The sequence below is a fragment of the Ostrinia nubilalis genome, chromosome 19 (genome assembly GCF_963855985.1).
Source record: "Ostrinia nubilalis chromosome 19, ilOstNubi1.1, whole genome shotgun sequence".
NCBI lineage: Eukaryota > Metazoa > Arthropoda > Insecta > Lepidoptera > Crambidae > Ostrinia > Ostrinia nubilalis.
In genome coordinates, this window is record NC_087106.1 from 6,086,555 (window position 1) to 6,108,503 (window position 21,949).

The 21,949-nt window shown below is 35.8% G+C and overlaps 1 protein-coding gene across 3 annotated transcripts in view; it reads right to left on the reverse strand.

Annotated features, from left to right (window-relative positions):
* LOC135081103 (E3 ubiquitin-protein ligase goliath-like) overlaps window positions 1-21,949 on the reverse strand; it is a 75,128-nt gene that overhangs the window by 34,840 nt on the left and 18,339 nt on the right. For all 3 annotated transcript variants that reach the window (XM_063975841.1, XM_063975842.1, XM_063975843.1), the window contains exon 2: window positions 5,592-6,248. In XM_063975841.1, the coding sequence (XP_063831911.1) occupies window positions 5,592-5,792 (201 nt within the window). In that variant the 5' untranslated portion in view covers window positions 5,793-6,248. The remainder of the gene's footprint in view (window positions 1-5,591; window positions 6,249-21,949) is intronic.

A 21,949-nucleotide genomic window follows, 5' to 3' on the forward strand; every position in this document is an offset into this window, starting at 1 on the left:
AAACCAATGAATACCCAGAATGCGGCCGCTACAGACGCTGCATTGATAATAGTTGTGCAATCCTTGACATTTTCAGCAAATAGTTATCAACTACTAATGAAAACTAAAGCACATGAAAACAACTACCAGAATATGCATAGACCAATAATGTTTGTGTTGAGCTCGATTAACCCTCAAGTTTTATCATTCTACAACGCGGTGGATTTTCTCTTATTACGAGACTGATTATTTCGACGTCATATTTGACAGCTAATGGTGCTTCATTACTAGCAAAAGAAAAGTTTAAACACACCTTCCCCACAGACCACGGAAAGGCCTACTCAGTACCTTTAAAACCGCAAAACATTTTGCGGGAGATTTTGGCAACGTCCAGACCGCATTTCACCAAGTAACTTGGCAAAGAAGCAACTGAAAATAGGTCGTTCTTATCAACAAAATGCTCTGAAATATCACTTATCTAGACAAAAAAACAATAAGTCTGCTTCTGAATTTCGATAGGTATCAATATCATCCATAAGATAAACAGTGTTGCAACATCCAATGAAATTGCTAAGTTCATTGATACTTGATAAAGTAGATCTGCGGAAGTCAATGAACTCAGGATATTGGAAGAAGCAAATATATCCGCTGTAGCAACTGAAGCGAAACTGACATGGAATCCCAACAAGATTTTATCTGGAGAAATCGTCAGTAAAGCTTTGTAATCTGCTAATAAATCACCTCAAAATTAAGATGGCAAAGCTATGATGACCTGAATAATGTACCTAATTATGAATTGTTTTAAGCTGAGGCTAATTCTGTGGCTAAGATTAACCGAAATGAGCATGAAAATAATTAAAGTACCTACCTACCTAAATTGTGCGTCCAACTGCTCTGAATACGTCATAAGCATGTAAAAATGCATGAAGCGTGACGGACTTTTGCATAAGATTTGCAAATACATTAAAAGTGAATTCATACATAATGCATTCAGGTACTTTAGGTGTAGGTACTTAAAAATTGGAAAGTCTAAACTGTTTCCATGGTTTCAGAACCTGAGATTTTTTTCACTACTTAATCACGTTTATAATGCGGACAGGGCCATTTGTGTGTGGTGAGATTAAGGCCCAGAACAGACGGTGAAACGCAACTGCAACGAAACTGCAACTTTGTGATGATTCTGATGAATGAAACTGAAACTGAAAGTTTCAAACTGGTCGCGTCATGTGTGGTCTCTCAACGGACGCTATGGCAGAAACTTAGATGCAACTCAAAAGTAACAGCAGTTGCAGTTTCGTTGCAGTTGCGTTTCACCGTCTGTTCTGGGCCTTAGAATACCGAAGGAAGGAATGACAGTTATTATTGATATCATTACTGACAGTGTCTAGATAGAGACCTTAAAACTAGTGTTGCCATAGATTTAGATATCACCTTAGTATCAATTCGGACGCACTAACCCACATTCGCGAGTGAATGGCACGCAGCCAGCGTACCGAATCCATTCGATACATAGGTCGCTGATCCCGCTCCATTATAAATAATACAAAATCACCAAAAAATCTTAGAAGGGAATGACGAGGATGTTATTATTACGCGTATTTTTAGTGAAACAAATGACCAGCATAAATACTAGCTGAGCACGCGCGCAAAGTAAATTTTTGATTGAACCTCTTTGTTTGTTTACAACATTTAAGGGATTTATTGAGGTCGGGGAATATAAAATGTCGATAAATTATACAAAATAGATAAACATGTTAGTGATAGTAAAAATATGCAATCTTTTAGCCGGCAAAGCACTATTTAAAGCAAGTAATAAAACCACTCTAATGACTTCGAATGATAAGTGTGACATTTCTCAATATCAAACCGGCTGTAAACACGAAAGAAGCGACAATGTTGTAAATTGCAGTATTAAAAAGCAAATATTATATTTTTAAATTCTACTACCTACTAATATGTTGAATAGGTATGTAGGTATGTAAGCAATGGCGACGCTTCGCGTATCGATAGATTAAAATAAATTTTAAATACAAACACAAAGTAACGGTGTAAATATATCTGAGTTTGGCACATATTTGATACCGGATTGTATCCGTCTGATTGTTTAATAACACTTCAGCATATTATGGAATTTTACAAATAAATAAATAAAGGCGGAGACTTCGATTGACAATATGTGACAAAAAACATTAATTTATTTATTGATTTAAAATTACATTACACCTTATTAAACCTTATAACATAGTTGTTTATTAACTTTCTTTCTAATTCATTATCATGACTATAATTAACGTAATTACCTACCTATATTTGCTTGTTTAAATTTAATTTGCAATGACACTATTTTTTTTTACAAAAGAAGTGATAGATCACAAGGATGAACCTAGTGTGGAATAATAGTGCTGTCTGGAAGCCTTATTCAGTCGACACAAGGTTGATTTGATTGTATTTTTATTGTGAGATATAAAACTATGTTCTTATTATTGTCACTATTTGAATTTGGCACCGTGAGCCTTCACCACATCATTCAGGCATAACCGTTGGCTACGGGCCTATAATTTAGGTACTAGGTGCCAAACTTTACAGTTAAGAAAGGTATAATTTACTAGGCAAGAAAAGAAAAAGTGTGTAATATAGTGCTACGTCATACCACGAACAATGTGTAAAAAGTGTAAACATTCGTGTATTGGTCTAGTCCCTGTATAAACAGCTCGTATAGTGCTGCTGTCAAGGTGTGAACTATAAATGGACATACCGACCTTTCTGCGTATTAATTAAGGAACGACACTAGTCATTACAATAATGAGCGTTGAGTGAATCCGTATGTGGAATTATATGAAAATTTCCACAAGACCGAATAGAAATTAAGAAGTGAAACTAAGTAGAACTGAAGTCTAAAGATTAACCTCCAAAAGGAAAAATGAGTATCCTTACAGAAAGACTTACAAAGCGCATTAATTTGACACACTCAAAAACTAAATAGTAATTAAACATGATAGAAGAGGCAATACAACACAATACGTAAGTGAGTTATTGTTTTAAGTATGTACCTAGTACAGCGTCTGGTTTTTTAAAGTATGTACGTACGCGTCCTAGAATGTCAATACCGAAACTAATTCACGCATCCACGATTGTTTTCAAGAATGACTTTAGGTAGGTATTCACATAGTTAGATTGAGGTTACAAGTTTCAAATACAGTGGGTAATTAACTGTGGTATGTACAAAAACATTGTTTACAATTTGTAAACGAGTTCAATTTACGGTACCAAAGTGGCTCGATTCTCATACTTAGCGCCAAACATGTGGCGGTAATCATATGTATTTATGCCGTGGGTGCCATATGGTGAACTCTGTCATAAATTATTAGCATTCAATATTGAACTTTATCTACAATACTTCAACATGTCATTTTGGTTGATATAAACTGTCGGTTACCTGTTTAACTTATCTAGCTTAGTAACTGGAGGTTTAGCCGAGTTATTTACTATTATAGACACTCAACATTTATGCAGTAAAATGCCATAAAACAACATAATAATAGATATTTTATAGCTTATTTTTGAACAAAGTTAAGAAGAAGGTGAATTACTTGTCTAGCACGCATTAAAGTGTAATTAAAGAAACTAGTGTTTAAATACCCTCGTACTTTATTACAACAATTTAAAACATTGACAAAGAAAGTGATACGATCTTCAAACAATAACAATGTTTATGTCCTTCATACTACAATTTCATATCACATATAGCAAAACTTTTATACTAGTCATAAACTCAAATACACTCAAAATATTTACTTAATTTGGTTCTTAGCGTTTGACTAACAGTGCAGAAGTGTTATCAGAGTGATTTGTCAAGAGAAATTATGTCATGAGGCCAAGACCTTTATCTATGCCGTCAGTCATAAGCGTCACTCGCAATTTGGCGTTAGAGAAAGTAATTCTTGTTCAAACAATTGGAATATTTGCATAAAAACAACTAGCGATGTCGAAATACATGTTCAGAGTTACTTAACTCCCAAAGTATTTTTTAACTCCTACTAGTTTTAGATCTATGTTAAAGCAAGATACATTATTTAATTTTAATTTCGAATGCTAATCAGAAATTCTATCTTTGCGGATTCATCAATGTTACATGTTGACCGTTATGTCTGCCCGTTGGATGGCTCAATCAATCAATCAGGACCAATATAATTTTATAAGTAAGCACAGATTGTGTAAATCCTTTTGACGAGGCAAGAGCAGAATGAAGTAATGCTTACATAAGTGAGAAAACAGTTTATAGTTAACTGCCAAATAAAAAGCGACATTACTCATTACAGCAGTAGAAACCACTAATAACTAATATAATAATAACTTAACAAAGTTCCTTTACAAATGTTGCTGGGGCTTTGCTATAAGCGGTTGTAGCTCCTAAACAAACTAAGGCCTTTCACTAAAGGACGATTTTGTAACGGGTGACCTAGTTTAAACCCAGTTGTGACGAAGGGCAGTTAAAGTGCGTATAGGAACTTATGACTTCGAGCTTTTATGTGACCAGCCTCCGTAAAGTAAGCAATAGATAACAGTATAAATGTATGTTTAGGTCTTGCGTAAAGACATGATTGCAAAATGTAGGTAAGATGCTGTTTCCTATTTGGTTACTTTGTAAAACACAACTAAGGCTGAAAATATTATAGAACTGTGTTTGAATTTGTCACGGACAGAACATTGACGGCAGAGCTGTTAATCTGTCTGACTCATTAACTAGTTTTACTAAACCAAGAATAACAAAGTTGTATTATTTTAAAAGTTACAATAAAAATATATTGTGCAATTTGGAAACGTGCTAGTTCACTAATTGTCGCTTCGACTTCTTTGACATCTAGTCTAGTCTCAGTGAACTTGTTTAGTACTTTACTTAAGAGTTGTTCGTTCATTTAATTAATTCTACTTAATACAAAATTGTATAGATCACTTCTTCTTCTAGGTTTAGTTTCAGTAATATAAAATCTTAGAATTCATATTCTTTTAGCATTAATCACGATTTTTTAACAATTTTCAGAATAAATATTCCAGAGATTACTTGCTAAGTACTATGCTACGGACGGAATAACACTAGCATTACAATTACAATAGCATTAAGACTCAACTGCCTATGTCACATGATCAAAATTTCCCAAAAACATATCATTTATCATTGTTATGTATGTGGAATTGTGGAAGGTATAATAAACATCAATTCTGTATGTACTCGTACAACCGTCAACAGCATTATCGGCGTCCGGATTTGATATTACGGTAAAGAGCTTATTCATATCTCCTGGAAAGCGACATTAATTTTATTGATGACCGCACGTCATCAGGCATTGCACTCGATCAAGGGGAAATCTAGGATTTACACAATACCTCATTTAAACAGAATGTACCGGTTAGAGTAGGCACACACCGTTGATTTTTAGTTGGCCGATAGTTGTGCCCGATTTCAAATTGTATAAAGAATCGGCCAAATCGAATCGGCGTAGTGTGCGCACTTCCATACATGCCCATACTGATCAACAGCCCGACTTAACTATCGGCCGACGAAAAATCAACGGTGTGCGTACTCTTAATATTTCAACATGTTCAGTTCTTACCTCAGATATCTCTGTGTACATGATTCCATGTTCATCCTCGTAAGTGATGTTGATGTTCGCCACCGTGAAGGTGTCGAACGGGGTCCGCTCTTCGGCGGGCCCGTACCGCACCGACTCCAGCTCACTCCCTGGCGCGTGGCATCCCACCAACGCAATCCACCCTAGCGCCGCTATACTGCACCACAACTCTTCCGAACGCATATTCTCAAACTCCAATACACATCCGATACTCAAAAAACAAAGTAACACTACACAATGTAGCTGTGCACAGTTCACGACACACTCGCACGGTCCAAATGTTTCTAAACATTAATATCAGCTGTAGTACGCAGCGCGGCGCGGTGTGACGCTCGCTCGAAATCAGCACGACTTATCTACTGCGCTATCGGTTAACGAAAACAGACGCAATGGATTTAGTTAAGAACGCGATAAAATATCGTTATCGTTCGCGAAGTTTCACATGTATTTGCACAACACTGAGAACAGACACTGCTTGATGTGCTGAATTATGAACTCAAAAATGTAACTCGATGTTGCGGTGGGAGGTTTTCGTCATGACGTCGCTGACGCAGCCTCTGTATTGTTGTGGCTCAGAGCGGCGGCCGCGTAGTCGACTGCTGCCCCATACCCGTCGAGGAACCGTGCTGCAGCAGGCAACTGAAACAATAGATATGACGTCAGAACTGCCGGTTGGTGGTCACGTATGCTGTGCGGAATCATAAAGCCGCATTAGTGCGTAGGTGTGTTCACATAGCATGAGATACGTTACTATAATATCACTTATCGCTTACTAGAAGACATACGATATGGTATGGACAAAATATTTGTAAGGAGCGAGCTATACTTGTACTTATTATGTAGGTCACTTTTAACAATGTTATCAACAACCCTAATATTCCCAAATGCCAAGAAAATAAGTGTCAATAAATGTTCTAAAAATATACAAATTTTTATTGGACCGAAACGATAAGGCCGAAAACTGATAGCATAACGAGATGTTTGTTTATAAAATGTAGCAATATTAAGGTCGTCGACACGCGGCCAGTGAACCCTAAGTTCTAAATAAGGCATTAACATGAGTCACTTATTCTGGAGACGATAAAATACGAGCTAAACACTAATTAGGTATTATTATATCAATTGTGTTTAATACTGTATCTCATGTTGATAGCCCAATAAAATAAATAAATAAATAAATAAATTGGTCGCGACATTTGCATTCGATTCTTAGCAACATTTCGATCATCAACGACGCATACCATTCGAGTGCTCGCATCTTGTGTCCGAAGTCCGAATCACAATGCATTTATTTCTATGCCAAACAGCGGCGTTAAGGTTCTTTTAGTTACTCGTAGTAAAATGGCAACTAATTAGTATAATTATATTTAGAAAAATAATGAACGTTTATTCAGTCATTTAGTGAAAATTTACTTAACAAACGGATTATTTTTAGCACAAGTAAATATATTTATCGTTGTGTCTATTAACTGATACATTTTATTATTATATTTGGTGCACTACAGCCAGCTGCAAAAAAGCAGAAAGCGGCACACCCTTGGGAGCGTATCAACCCTTGGAACGTTACCGAGTCAAGTTTTGTTCGCGGCACATTTGGCAAAAATAATGATCTTGATGTTTTTCGGTGTGCTACAATACACACTCACAATCCTCGTCGATGTAAAATTTATTTTACAATTAAAAAATCAGTAAAAACCCCGAGCAAAACATCTGTACAAATTAGTTTAAATTTACTAGAATTTAAGTGATTTATCCTACGTTTCACGCGAAGTTTCTCCTGTAACTCAAAAAGCACTTTTACAGTTTCTTCTTCAAAATAACTTGGGTTAGTTTTCCAAGAAATTCTCAACTTAGCAGTTTTCGACCGTTACTTGACTTGAACCTTATCGTTGTGGTGCGGAAACAAGGCGTAGTGCACAATAACAATGTTCAAGAAAATCAAAGGACCATAAAACAGCGGATTGCATAACGAGCGGGCGGAAACTGGGCCGTTGCACGCTGGAAACTGTAAAAACTACTAGCACAAGTTAAAATGAACAAAAAGCATTTACTTAGAGATTGCAAATAATTTGTCGCTAGCTATAGACACAAAATAGAATATGGCACTTCTGCCGAAACAATAACGATAATAGACCGCAATAAAAAGTAATATGATATCGACACCGACAGGAAAAGTTTTTAAACCTGACCTATTAGGTAGGATATAAGGGTAAAAAATAACAACTTCATGTTTCACCAGGTAATCTGATTTCCCTCTCGATAAAATCGCCAACGTTTATTTGATACAGAGCGTAATCGTCGGATAAATCAACTATGTCAAACTTTGAAGAAAGATGAGCATGCAAAACAGACAGCTGTGATGTTTTAACTTCGGTATTGTAATCAAATATAAGTATGCAATGTCAACCGTCAAAAAACTATTAACATAACTATTGTAAAATGAGACAACATTAGTCACATTCGAATCGAGACTAATCCTATTCGATGAGGTGTTGCGTAAAGCCAAATCAAATGAGGCAATTTGGTCGCAACATGTGTATTGCAGAATCTTGATGGCGATTACATAAACTAAACCGATCGGCGATAAGTGTGAACACACCCTAACAAGAGTAACTGATAAGGGAACCAGTATTTTAATACAATTAATGAACTAACTAAAAGGTAAAATGTTTACCTTGTGCAATATAAGTTAGAACTCCATATTGAAATTATAATTTTCTAACAGAAAAACTGCAGCTTTTGGTTTTACAATTCTCGGATAGAATTAGAATCGTCATCAGGTCATTTAGTCAGTTGAGAAGGTCTGGAGGTCTGAGAAGTAAATGGAAAAGGCCTACACTCCCCCACCCCTCGTTGGCCAGATGGGTTGGGGAGGTTTGATGTTCGCATATTTGTCCTTTTGTCACCTTTTACGACATCCACGATGAATAAAGCCAGCAATGTTATGCGTCAGATAACATAGGTTGTCAGGGACCAGGAAACTTTAAAAGAGACCAGTAAACACCTGGGCAAAAGCTTAAACTTGCTTAAAAATACAAACAAACGCTTACTATGTAGGTAACAATAGAAAGGCATGTCTCCCACTAAAGCTAATAATATTTAATATGCAATTTTGTCCCCCGAACATTATTACTTGCGTTACGCATGCATGGGCACTACCTATGCGTGCGCATGCCATATGCGTATAACGCGTGCAATGTGCGTGCATGCAATCAGACTAAGTAATTGTCCACTAACTAATGTAATAGGAATTTAGATGGTAACTAAGATATTATCATATTTGTTCTAGCGTAGTTTACACTAAGAGGTTATTTGAAATACATCCATTAAAATGCAAATGTGCTACAGTTGAAACAGTAACTAACTAGTAAACAAGTATCACAATAGTAATATAGGTAACATTTGTGTAAAATGCATCATGTTTCCAGCAAATTATTTATTTCATATTTACGAATGATCTATCCGCTTGGCGACATTAATAATTTAATAATCAAAAATATTTATTAATTTGACAAAGACTATTGGGAAACTGAATTTCTAGGAAATACTTTAAAACAAAAAAATACTTATGTAAGTATTAACAAATCACATGTTAAATATTATGTGCACCTTAATACCTAGGATATAAGAGCACAAATCACTTCTGGTTTTTCATATACACTTCCTAATGATAAGAACCACGAAAGTGGGTTATGTAACCTTTATCTTTGTTATCAGGTTTACGTACCTATTCAAATAGTATAATTAAATAATACTAATTTAGGAAGGCGATAAGAGAGGCTTTCGCGAGATGAAGAAGACGGACGACCGAACTGAATGCGATGGGACAAAATAAATGTTAATTAATGTAAGCAACTTGTATTTTAAACTTACATTAAATATTTAAGAGAAATAGTAATTACCGGGGTTATACAAGATAAGCATTTAAAAATAACATAAGCCCGCATCAGATGTACAAAGATCACGTCTGATTAATCATCAAATTACTGTGGTCTCTTAATTATACTACTGTACCTACTCGTAGTAAGGTGAGACTCGAAAATCTCTGGTTATACAGGTGGAAACGATAAGTGATCTCACTCGATTATTTCTAAACAATACAAGATATCAAAAAACTAGTTACTGATCCTGAAAGTGCTTCATGAGATCTATCAAACTGTATCAATAATAGGTTACAGAATAAACTGGATCTAATCCGAAAATCCGATGTTTTCAGCTTCCATGCATTTGGTAAAGGCACATAATATTAAAAACTTCACAAGATATCGTAAAACTGGTTAAAAGTGCTTCACGAGCTCCATCTAAAGATATCAGCAATAGGTTACAGTATAAACTGGATCTATCCAAACATTCAATGTTCCATTCCATTCGCTCTCCATGCTCTTTTTGTCCTGTCGACCATGTTAGATGTACTCAGATAATACTACAGTATGCACTTGCCCCCATACGTGTAAAACATAACTATACTGTGACGGACATATTACGTCAACGTCACACCGGCATTGAATATTAATGCTGAACAAAAACAGATCTTATTTGATGCCTATCTTATACATGCTATGTAGAGAATACATAATCAAATATTTATAGTCAGTGTACGTTTTTGAACACTAATTAGTTAATGGAGATCTAAATCTAACGCACACACATACGCCGTCATAGACTAAAGATCAAAATGTAAATTATGTATGACCCCGGAAGTCATTACAAGACATTAGAAAGTGAAAAAAAATAATAACATTATGGACACAGAGAAATCGGAAATCATTAGCTCTTTTTCGTATTATTTGACGAGTGAGGTGAGGTGACACTTTCTAGTAGTTTACAGTGATATAGAAAATACTAGTACAATTTGTATAAAAATAAACGTCAGAATATAGTTCAGTCAGATTACAATGAATAAATGTTTCAATAATTGATTACACTTAATTACAAGAATGTGCTTGTAATAAACAATAATATAAAACGAGGAAACTTTAACATAAAGCTATTTAAAAACAAGTCCATATGGATAAAATATAAATTAATTAATTGCTTTTATATCCAGTCTATTTTAAGACTTTGTTATTGATGTTGTAGTCAATATTATGTACCTACCTAGGACTTATCTTCATCAACAGTATCAACTTCAAAATAGGTACAGATGTACCTTTACCAGTCATGAAAAATTTCTAAATTCCAATAGTTTCCACTCCATGTCAATAGCAAGAATGGTAATAAGAGTACTTTAAGAACAAAAAGCCTAGGAAAAGTTCTGGGGTCATACGAGCGATGGAGCATCAAGGATCAAACTCAAAACTGTGGCTGTGTGTTTTCAAAAATAAAGGAATGTTTTCTTTCAGTAAAATTTTCTATCTACAGTATTAAGAGTACTTTCCCTCCAGGTGGCATTACAAAATTCCACCCTGTATACCTACCTAGTTGTATTAATTAATATAAGTGCTATTGCTGTTCAGCAACAAAAAAGTAGAGTCTGATGTGCTGTCAACTGTTTATCAAAATGTACATTAAACGATCAGTGCCGTACGTCAAACCTGTCGACCGATCGACATTGTCGAAGGGTGTGAGTATTTCGGTGGAAGGTCGCGACCGTGACTGGCGTCCTTCAAGCCTGGCCGTGGCTTCAGCTGCATTGCGTGTGGTTTGCCTAAACTTATCGTAGCTATATTTGTTAAAAAATATAATTAAACCCAGTAATATTGCCTAAATAGGTAATGTAGTACAAAACATTTCAGGAGATCATTTACCAGTAATCTACTGTCGAATTTTCGTCTATATTCGGTTGAGATGGCGTATTTATAGTCCACGGACAATCACACCGACAAACACTCACTAGTGTGAAGAAATGTTTTGGGAATTGATCACTGTCTATGACATTCAATTGTCTGACCCAGTCACTTCACGAACAAAACGAATTCGGCGTTCGTTTTCTAGCAATGTTTAGCGGATATGTTCTAAATGTCAATACAAACAATATTTTTGTCAATCGGACCCAGCCGAGTCTGCAAGTGACATGCTATAAAATGTTTGCGCTACATACTCAATGAAATCTCAAACATAAGTCAGGATGCCATTGATTAGTTGACTAAAAATGATTACACCAATTATGCCCTTGAGTTTGAATCAAGTTTTATTTAAAAAGCCTCGTTACTTAATACCGGAATTATATTTAAGTCCAAAATGTATAGTGGATCAACATTGGGGCGGATAACACAACAATAATGTTGAGGTAGGAAATGATTGTCGAGTCATGGATTGAGGGGAAAACGAAGCCGCGGCCGTGACTGAAGTCTGGCCTTTATCGATGAACCCGATGGGGTTAAACCATTATCGACATCGATAAATGGTTGTGATGATATCAAACTACAATTTTGTTTCAAGGATTGAAAAAATTGTAGATTACCTACACCAAAATAATATATAACTTTAATAGTTTTTAAATTTGCAATATTTCCAAATTCAATCAGTTTGTTTTTCTGAGAACATTAACATTAATAATTTCTTTGAAAACCAAGCTGTGCGTAAAATCAAGTAAATATTTCCAATACATAATAATATACAGACAGTACAAACAATTTCAATTCCCAAAATCCCAAGGCGATAGGTTTTAGCTCGAATAAATAATAATGGAAAATAAAAAAATCGACAAAACAAAAATCTGCAAATATGAATCGTTAAAATATATTTTAAAGAACACTGAAGATATTCTTTAAAAACTAACAAAAGCACTCCCTTACCACCACATAACCAGGCCATAAACAAACGTTATCGTTACGTTACGTCCCCTCACTACCCCCTAGGGGTTGTAGTAGGGTGCGTCGCGTGACTGGCATGGCCGAAGGCTGCGAACTTGGACTTAACGATGCCGTGGCAATGGCACTGGCACGAAGCTTTGAGCTTTATGGAGGTTACAAACATTACGGTTTGTTTTCCGTGAAGCTTGTTGAATTTTTCAGCGATAGCGTTCAAAAGCTTTTAGGAGGTTTGAGTCAATTCACTAATAAAATTAAAGAAGTTGAATACTGACTTGCAAAAATGATCCGGAATTACTCGATTTTAATATGATTTTTTCCAAGGACTTCCTTTATCGACGATATCATCATGTTGAGAAATTAAATTATCTATTATTAAGTTTAATCATTCTTCCAAATATTAGATTCACCAACTTATCTATGAAAGATGAAGGAAAAGGAATATTGAAGTAGGTAGGTATACTAGAAAGCGTGACACAAAAAAAGAAAAAAAAAAGAGGTAAGAACAGCAAATTGATCGATTAACCCAATTCCCTCAAATTGTCACAAGAAAGTTAACAATCCCATCATTCGCCGCCGGCCATTACTCAATTAGGCAAAGAACATTTTCCCATAGACCACACCATCGCTCAGTCAGAACGAGATGACTTCCTGATGGTTTTTGCCGCGGCCAATCAGCTCGGGAAGTGGAGCGGAGCGTTAATTGACACCTTTTTGCTGAGGATGGACGAGTTCCGTATTCAGATGTAATGAATCTTTGATCGACCTGCTTGTTAATAAACCAAGCCTATTGTTTTTGTAATTTGAGTGTATGTTTGCTTAGCTCCTTTGCAACTTAATTTTTAAACAGTTACCATAGCTCGAATAGGGTGTTTGGTATTCCTATTCATGCATAAACTTGATGAAAATAAAACTTTATGCTGATATGGAAAAGGGCCACCCTGCAGTCCAAACAACTCCTCAATGACTTATAGCAACCATATCGTGTCGGGGGTCATTCGTTTTTTCTTGATGAGGACTCTTATGTTATGGCTTTTTTTTTTAAATGATGACTTATAATATCAATAAACGAAACCTAATTAAATTATACCTGTAAGAGCTATGTTGCTGATAAGGCATGTTATTGGCCCGAAACGTGACGCTGAACCTGTTTGGAAACGTTGCAGCAGATAACGCGCGTGTTGCTCGACTCTCTCTGTGCGCTGCTGTAATTTGATAGCCAGCTTTCAACAAAAGGTTTAAAAGGAAAACAAAGGACATTAACAAATTATCCTGGGTTAATAGTGTAAGGTGTAGGCTGTAGGTGTAAATTATAATTGAACTGAGCATAGGGTTGCCAGGTCCAAAAACACAAAAGCCGGACTCAGTGCTTCATTTGGCTGGACATTTTACCCTAAAAGCCGGACATATGACGGGAGGGAGGTGTCATAGCTCACGAGTGAGTACCGTACCTACTATCATCATCGGTTGCCCAACATCCTGATGCGTGCGCTTCATATTATTCTGAGGCTCGACTTTTGTCTAGCGCGGCAGCCAAATAAAAAGCCTAACAATAGCCGGCCAGGCCGGACAAGACAATAATATTTGGCCGGACAAGACCGTAAAAAGCCAAACATGTCCGGCTTTAGCCGGACGCCTGGCAACCCTAACTGAGCAAGCCATGACCAAAATTTATGGAATATGGAATGCGTTTTAGCATCGTTAGGACTCACAGAGAATTATAGCTTCTTGGACTTTGATACTTTTTATTTGTTATGTTTTACTTGTCTCATTATTATAAACATGAATAAAGACTGCTTTTTACATAATATTACAACACCAGAAACTTGTAACTAGCTGTGTTTTCTATTTTTTACATTTTCTCTGTATGTTTTCCTTATAAGTATTATTTTTGGCTAAATGTCAACGTCTCACAACAAGTTTTTGATATAGGTAATTCCAAAAATTCCAATAACACCGAACAACAAAATCCAATCGAAGTTGTAATTGAACCAGTTCTAATGAAGACATGTCCCCATATAAGATTTTCGCCTACATGCCGGGGCTTCCCTGTGGATTATATCCTATTTATAAGTTAAAGGAGTTAGTTAGTTCTTGTTAGTCGCTGATTGAGTTTATTGGCCATCACACGGTCTAACTACGATGATTAGTCGAGTTATGAACTCCGATTGTGTTAGCAAGTCATGTGGTCGAGTGCGTGGCTCGGTCATGAAACTTTTTGAAAAAAAAAAGGCTGTTTACGATTTTATTAATAAAGGAATACTTATTTGAGCCTAGGGTCGGTGCCGTGCAAGATGCTATTCCTTCGTTCAGATGTTGCGTGCATGCATGACCAAATGTAATGTTATTGTGGCAATAAAGATTTTACTTTATTGTACAAAGAGTGTACAAAAGTGTAACATTAAGCTACATGAACTACACAAGGTGAACTTAATAATAAAGGCATTCCTTGTTAGTCCCAAAATTCGAAGAAAATAAATATAAACAATAAATATTTTATAAAGAAGGCTATCAAATATTATTTAATGTATAAAAAATAATAAAAGACGCAATCAAAACGTTTGTAAAGAACTGATATAAACTTATAATTACATTATTACGCCTGTTCAATAGAACATGCGTAATAAGTGGGTAGGCTTCGAACAAATTGAATTATAAGCATTGTGGCTTAATAAATAGAGTTACTTGTTGTTTCTAGATATTTCTCATCTATTTCTTGAATGTTAATTATTATTTTTATTTATTTTCATTTGGGGTTTTCTGTCATAACTTGGGAGAGTTTTATTTTGTGAATTGTTATAGTTTTCAATACTGAAGTACCCATTTCAAGGTAAAAAATCAATCACATTCCAAGTTTATTTAACCAGACAACCTTTGTAAATAGTTATTATAATATGTAGTAGTTCCATAACACCATTATCATTTTAATTACAAAAGTGCTTGGGAATCTATAATAAATCACGAGATTAATTTTTAATTGTGTCTAATAAGCACAACGACAATATTCAAGACTTCATTAGCATACTAATAAAATCATACAAAATTCTTGTTTCCGTCAGTTTTGCAATTTTAAGTATGCATTTTAATATAACGTTTGTTTGGGGCTTCCCTAGCGTGTCGGACTGTCTGTATCATATCAACAAAAGTGCTTACTTATTATGGGTTTTCTCACGCAAACATTAATATTATGTATTTCTGTGATCTCATACCAATACGGCACGCCACATAGTTTTATAAATATACCAGTATGGAGTAATTAGCATGTTATTTGAATTTTTAATTCTACATTATATCAAATTAATTGAAAAATAAAAATCTTTTCGCTTTTCGGAAGAGAGACAAATTAATTAATAGAAACACAAAATCGAAATACAATTTAGGCGGGCTTATGTACGCTTCGACTACAACAACTGAGCTATGAAGACATTAATAAACTTGTATTCAAAATTACATAATATTATTCTATTCTGTGCTTATTTATATTTCTAAATATTTCCGGCATAAATCACTACTGTATATCTTTAAAGCACGAGTATTCTCTGATTCGATCAGAGAAAACTGTTTGCATGAATTCGCGTCGCTTGGTGGATTAGAAGTAAGGGGTCATCCATAAAGTACGTCACACGAAAAGAGGGGGGGAGGGGGTTGACAAAGTGTGACATGGTGTGACAAGGGGTGGGAGGGGTCCTAAGTTTCGGGACATCACATTTCAATTGTTTCAAATATTTGATATACCTAATGTTGATTTCATAAAAAAAAGTACTTAATTTAAATGGAAATAAAACTAACTTTGGAACTGCTGTTAATTTAATAATTTTTCAATGTGAAATTGCAAAACATGTGACGTCACACTAGGGAGGGGGGGGTCTCAGAAATGTGACCACCTGTGACAAGGACGGAGGGGGGGTCAAAAAATCATGAAATTCGTGTGACGTACTTTATGGATGGCCCCTAATTGCTCTTATCAAGATGCACCTTGAAGGTGAGGATTAGGCGTCACGAGTAAGATGGCGTTAACTGAGAGTAAGCTAGGATTTAAAAAATGTTATATTGCTCAATAGTAACAGTCAGATTACGCGGCTTGAAGGCTGATGGTGTGGTTGTTACTGTGTCTTTAATTAGTAGGTATTCTTGTGGATCATCCATAGGTACCTTTCGTGTTGGAACTTTACCTGCACTGTAATGTGATACTTTAGTATGAGTTCGCATTCAAGGGATTCAAGTCTGTGATTGGTCTAAGGGCTTATGCACACGACGTGTTTTCAGCATGCCATCGGAATTCACAGCGATGTTATTGTAATAATGTACTCGTATGCAAATTAAACGCGCGCCTGAAAAAACTTGATGTGCATGGACCCTCAATATTGAAATTCAACCAATCAAATGTGTGAATATTTGCTAGGTTCGGGGCGTCATTTTATAACAAAAGTTTTCGAGTCGGACATTTCACCTGTAATAATAAACATACGATGGCATATCAAGGTAAACAAAGTTGCATCTTCTGTAGTTATAATAGGTGTTATTTTGCGACAAAGAAGTCTAATCTAATGATGCTGTCGATTTTATTATGCTATAATGCTATCTGTATTAACATTAAAACTGCACTTTCTGTCTGAGCAATGGCTTCAACAAAGAGATAAACACACTGATGAATAAAACCATTATGTATAGATAATTGCTGTATTGTCATTTGTCAGGCTATGAGACTGTTGCGTCAAATAGGAAACTACACATTCAAGGATGCGTCTTTCGTAACACTGGTAATACGTGGCTAGTGGTACGAGTATCAGGAAGAACTGCTATTGTATCATAGATTGTATTGATTTGTTAGTTGAGGCTTTATTGATTTGTATACAGATTGGGTATTTTTCCTAATATTTTTCATGCAGATTTGAAAGGCCCATGGCTGCTGATGATGTCTTACACCAGTGCCCCTAAAAAACGTAATACAGATCAATAAAGCAGAAGAACGAATTACGAATATTTACGTATGTGCATTCGAGCAATGAGCATTTGCATAATCGTTTTTGGAAGTTGATAAGACAACAAGCTAGGTGTGTTAATTGGCGATAAATGTAACATTAAACAACCTCGTGGATATACTTTCTCATAAATGACTACTCATACCGGATTTAGTTGGTTAAATTATCTTAGCTCGACCTTGTCGCCATTTTCAGGTTTTCTAATTACTAAACTGTTTAACACACATCAATGTCTTAATCCTCTGTATTAAAGAGTTTATCAAAAATGCATTCTCTCAGGGAATGAGACTGAAGTTCAGAGTTTATATTTTTGTATGAAGAAACAAGATATTGTAGTCATCAGTCCACACGGGCAAAGCCGCGCAGATAAAGTTAGTGTAGAAAAAATGCTGGAGCTAAAATAGCTGCTAGTTTCTAATTAGATCGCCGACGTAGCAATCCAACCGGTATAGAGTTTCATTGTTCGCGAAGAAAGCGCGAAATGGCTGGGTGTACAGTTTCATGCGGTTATGGAGCCTAACAGTGTATCGAGGAGAAGGTAGGTGCAGGTAGATGAGTGAAACTCAGAGTCCAGATTTGAAGTGATGATTTATTTACAAAATGCGCTATATTTATAGTACACAGAAAGGAGACAGAAACATTGGTCGTGTCGCACACGACATGAAAACATTAAAACTTTCAGTGCTTTCTGCGCGCGCACCATAGAGGAAGCGGGACAGCGATATCTGTCCTCTCGCGCGTAGGTTACATCCACGGAGCTCCCGCGGTGGGTGTGCGAGCGAGACAGCCTCTCGGACCTCTCGACCGGAGGTTATAAATATAAGCAGCCTCTTCGCGGCCTACCTATCTCGCAGTACGGCGGCTGACACGATGCGACTCCCACACGGTATTTGCACAATGGCAGGCGCTGTTTGCACTGTTTGCGAGTATTGTTGTGACGTTTACCAAGGTATAGGGTGACAGCGGTGACTGTACCCGCAGCCGTTCTCTAGATACGCCTGCTTACTGCATATAAAGATGACAGTGGCTAATAATTAAGGCTGCATACTTTTAAAGTCAATAAGGGATATATCGCGACACTACATGCTTCAGATAAAGTACATGAATTAAAATACCTGTCTGGACAGTATAAGAAGCGTAGCTTAGGCCAAATTCTCCAATAATGATTCTGGTAATTAGAGAGTCGTGTTCCTGCAGTGAAGAAGAATGCCCGTTTTCACCACCAATCCCTAATTTTTAAGTGACCCCTATGGTAACACATAACAGGAATAGGAATTTTCATAGGGGTCACTTAAAAATTAGGGATTGATGGTGAAAACGGGCATGAGTGCCTGATAAATAGATAGCTTTTTTATTCGACTGATGTTTCGATCGTGGTTATATAGGCGACCGAACACTAAGATCAGACGAGGAAAATCAATAAAAGGAAAATGCCAGTATTTTTTTTAATTACAAACTTGTTAGTGAACAAGTTTATACCACCTACATAAAATATGTATTTTTTTTTTTCTAAACAGCGAAATGATTCGAATTACAGCTGTATACTGTTTATAGTGTACTTTGCAAAGCCAGTGTGGCGAATGAAAAATAGGAAATTCGTCACTTTTCATTCATGACTCGTGCGTTTCATTAAATGGTTTGATTCCTGATCTACCAGGAGTTCCTACAAAAACATTATTTCATTAATTTCTTTATTCGTTTACGACTGCCACTTTATTGCAAAGTATCATAGCAAGCTGGTTGCATTAACATTTAAATAGATTAATTTATTTATTTATAACATCGTTAGGTAATGATGTAAGCGTCATCTATAATGGAGCTATAAAAGTCTACTATATCGAGTTGTTTTGTTTGTTGTGGTTTTACGATTAGTGAAAAGATTTATTGTTCCCACAAAATGTTATGTTGAATCATTGAATGTAACTAATAGCTACTATTATGTATTCTGTGCTAATAGGTTATGTATTAGGGAAAACTTTGTTTGTGTGCTATAATTGTTAATTAATTTTAAAAACAGCGAGTGGTTTCGTGAATGGTCATTAACTCAGGGAATTCCCACAAACGATCCAATCAAGGGTTTAAATTATTTTAGAATACATATTTTTAACATAAAAGATAAAAAGGAAACTAAAATAAGACATTGTAATATTTTTATCACTCTTCATAACACCTATCAAGTACGACGTAGTTACTAACTTACAAATCGTCGATTCACTTGGATAGCTATTCAATATGTGTGACGTAGATGTCGTTCAACGACGAACAACAAAGATTAACATTGACTGACACTTTAAAGCGTATAAATACCATCTGTTTAAGTGTTGTAGCTGTTTTTCTGTTTTCATTCATAAATCGAACGTCACATAATTATTATAAGACTATTTGCGAAATTAACGCGGATATAAGATTATTATCCATCAGCGTGAACTAGGAACTGCCATATACATAGGTACGTTATTTAAATTGTGATAGCCGACTTGTCTGCCTACCATAAAAGATTATGACGTTTAGTCATAGTAATATTTATATGACAGTAATCGACAGACCCAGGAAAAGCCTTGACTCGCAGTAGGAACTATAGCTACGCAAAGTTAATTTTATTTCGTTATGTTGGCGCCATGCGGGTACTACTTACTTACGTATAAATAAATGTTAGTATTATTTTAAAAAGTTAATTTACGATGTGTGAAAGCGGAAATGATTTCACATTGTTGTGGTTTTGTTAGATTAGAAGATTAGTATCAAAAAGGTAGTGGATTGCATTTTACTTTAATTTGTATATTTCAATGAAATCGAAGTGTTTGTAATGTGTCAAAAAGGTTGAAAAAAACAGAGAACAAGTTATGGGATTACTTGCAAGAAATTACTCCCAGCATTCTACAAGTCACCATAAATCCACAATCATCGAGATAACAAGAAATAGCTAAACTTGACGGCGATTGTTGGTTATTCGTGTCAATTGATATGATCTTCAAATAAGCACGCTCTCCAGATTAGCCGAAAGGCAGGCAAGATAATTCCTACCTCGACACGACTGTCGCTGGATCGGGTCGAAATACTTGTTTGTTCAAAGATTTTTAATGCAAACGTAATGGAAAACAATCGCGTCATCTTATCATGTCTCAGCTAATCACCAAGGTACACGGAGGGCATTGATTGCATAATTAATTGCAGAATGCATCGACGCGATATAAACATTGCATAACCAAGTCCTTGGCCACAACTATTATACTACACGTGGACTAGATAAAGTTGCGCACCGGTGGTTTTGTTGAATCGTGGTGTTGCAATAGTAATAATTACTTACGCAAACCTAATTCAGTGCGCATCCGTTACCATCCAATACCTGTCACAGGAGTCAAGATTTACACGTCGTAGAACTCGTATGTCACCAAAACATCTAAAATCTGTCTGGACTCCACTCTTTCCCACCACAGCCACTCTTGTGAAGCCAGGATCTACAGCTGGACCGCGCCGGTGAAACGTTTACTGGTTCTGAAGGCCGACTGTCTTGATGGAACACTCAACAGTTTAATCAGATCGTGTGTTTAAAAAGATTAAATTTCCTCTGGAATGATAAGTTTACAATTCAAAAGTATTATCGCGTATCCCGATTTATTCATTATTTTCAACCGACTTCAAAAAAGGAGGAGGTTCTCAATTCGACCCGTATGTTTTTTTTTTTTTTTTCTATGTTTGTTACGCGATAACTCCGCCAATTATGAACCGATTTGAACAAATCTTTTTTCTGCGTATAGGTAATACCTCAAGGGTGGTCCCATTTAAATTTAATAATAGAAAAAACAATCCCCAAGGGTGGAAAATTGGGGATGAACTTTTTTATACGCAATATCTCCGCCGATTATAAATCAATTTGAACGATTATTTTTTTGTTGAATAGGTATTATCAAAAGGGTGGTTTCATGCGAATTTGAAGAAAATATTTCACCCCCAAGGGTGGAAAATTGGGGATGAACTTTTTTATACGCAATATTTTCAATTTTTAGTTTTTTTTTGTGTTCACGCATTTGAAGTCGGTTTTATTTTTTTAAAAAGTTAATTATCATCATATATTTTTGTCTCTACAGCAGGCGCATACGTCCTCTCTAATTTACCCGATCATAATCTTGAATGATGTAATGCTAATTATATTTCATTAATTCATTGACATTATTACACTCATCTTCATTCATTTTTCGGTCTACCTTAACAAAATTTTATTAATAACAAAATTGTAATCCAAACAAGTTATACGTGTGAAAGGAAGCGTATTGTGGCTTGTACAACGCTTATAAACTTAAACACTTAGGTATCTTATGTAGTGGTAAGAAGAGCGATTTTGCTACAAAAATGTATAGTCTGATGTGCATGTTTTACGTGATAGTAATGTATTAGATAGGCATTGTAATTCTGTTAATGAATGGTTGCGTTGGCTGACGTAACGATCGGGAGTCCGTGTCACCCGGCGCACGCGCAGGATGATCGGTTGAAGCAATCTATGTCGAAACCGCGATAAATTGCAAGCGCATGACTGTTTAATTGTGTTGTTATTAGAAATACCCAGAAGAATAAATAAATGTGAAAAAAAATATTTGTTGTGTTTAAT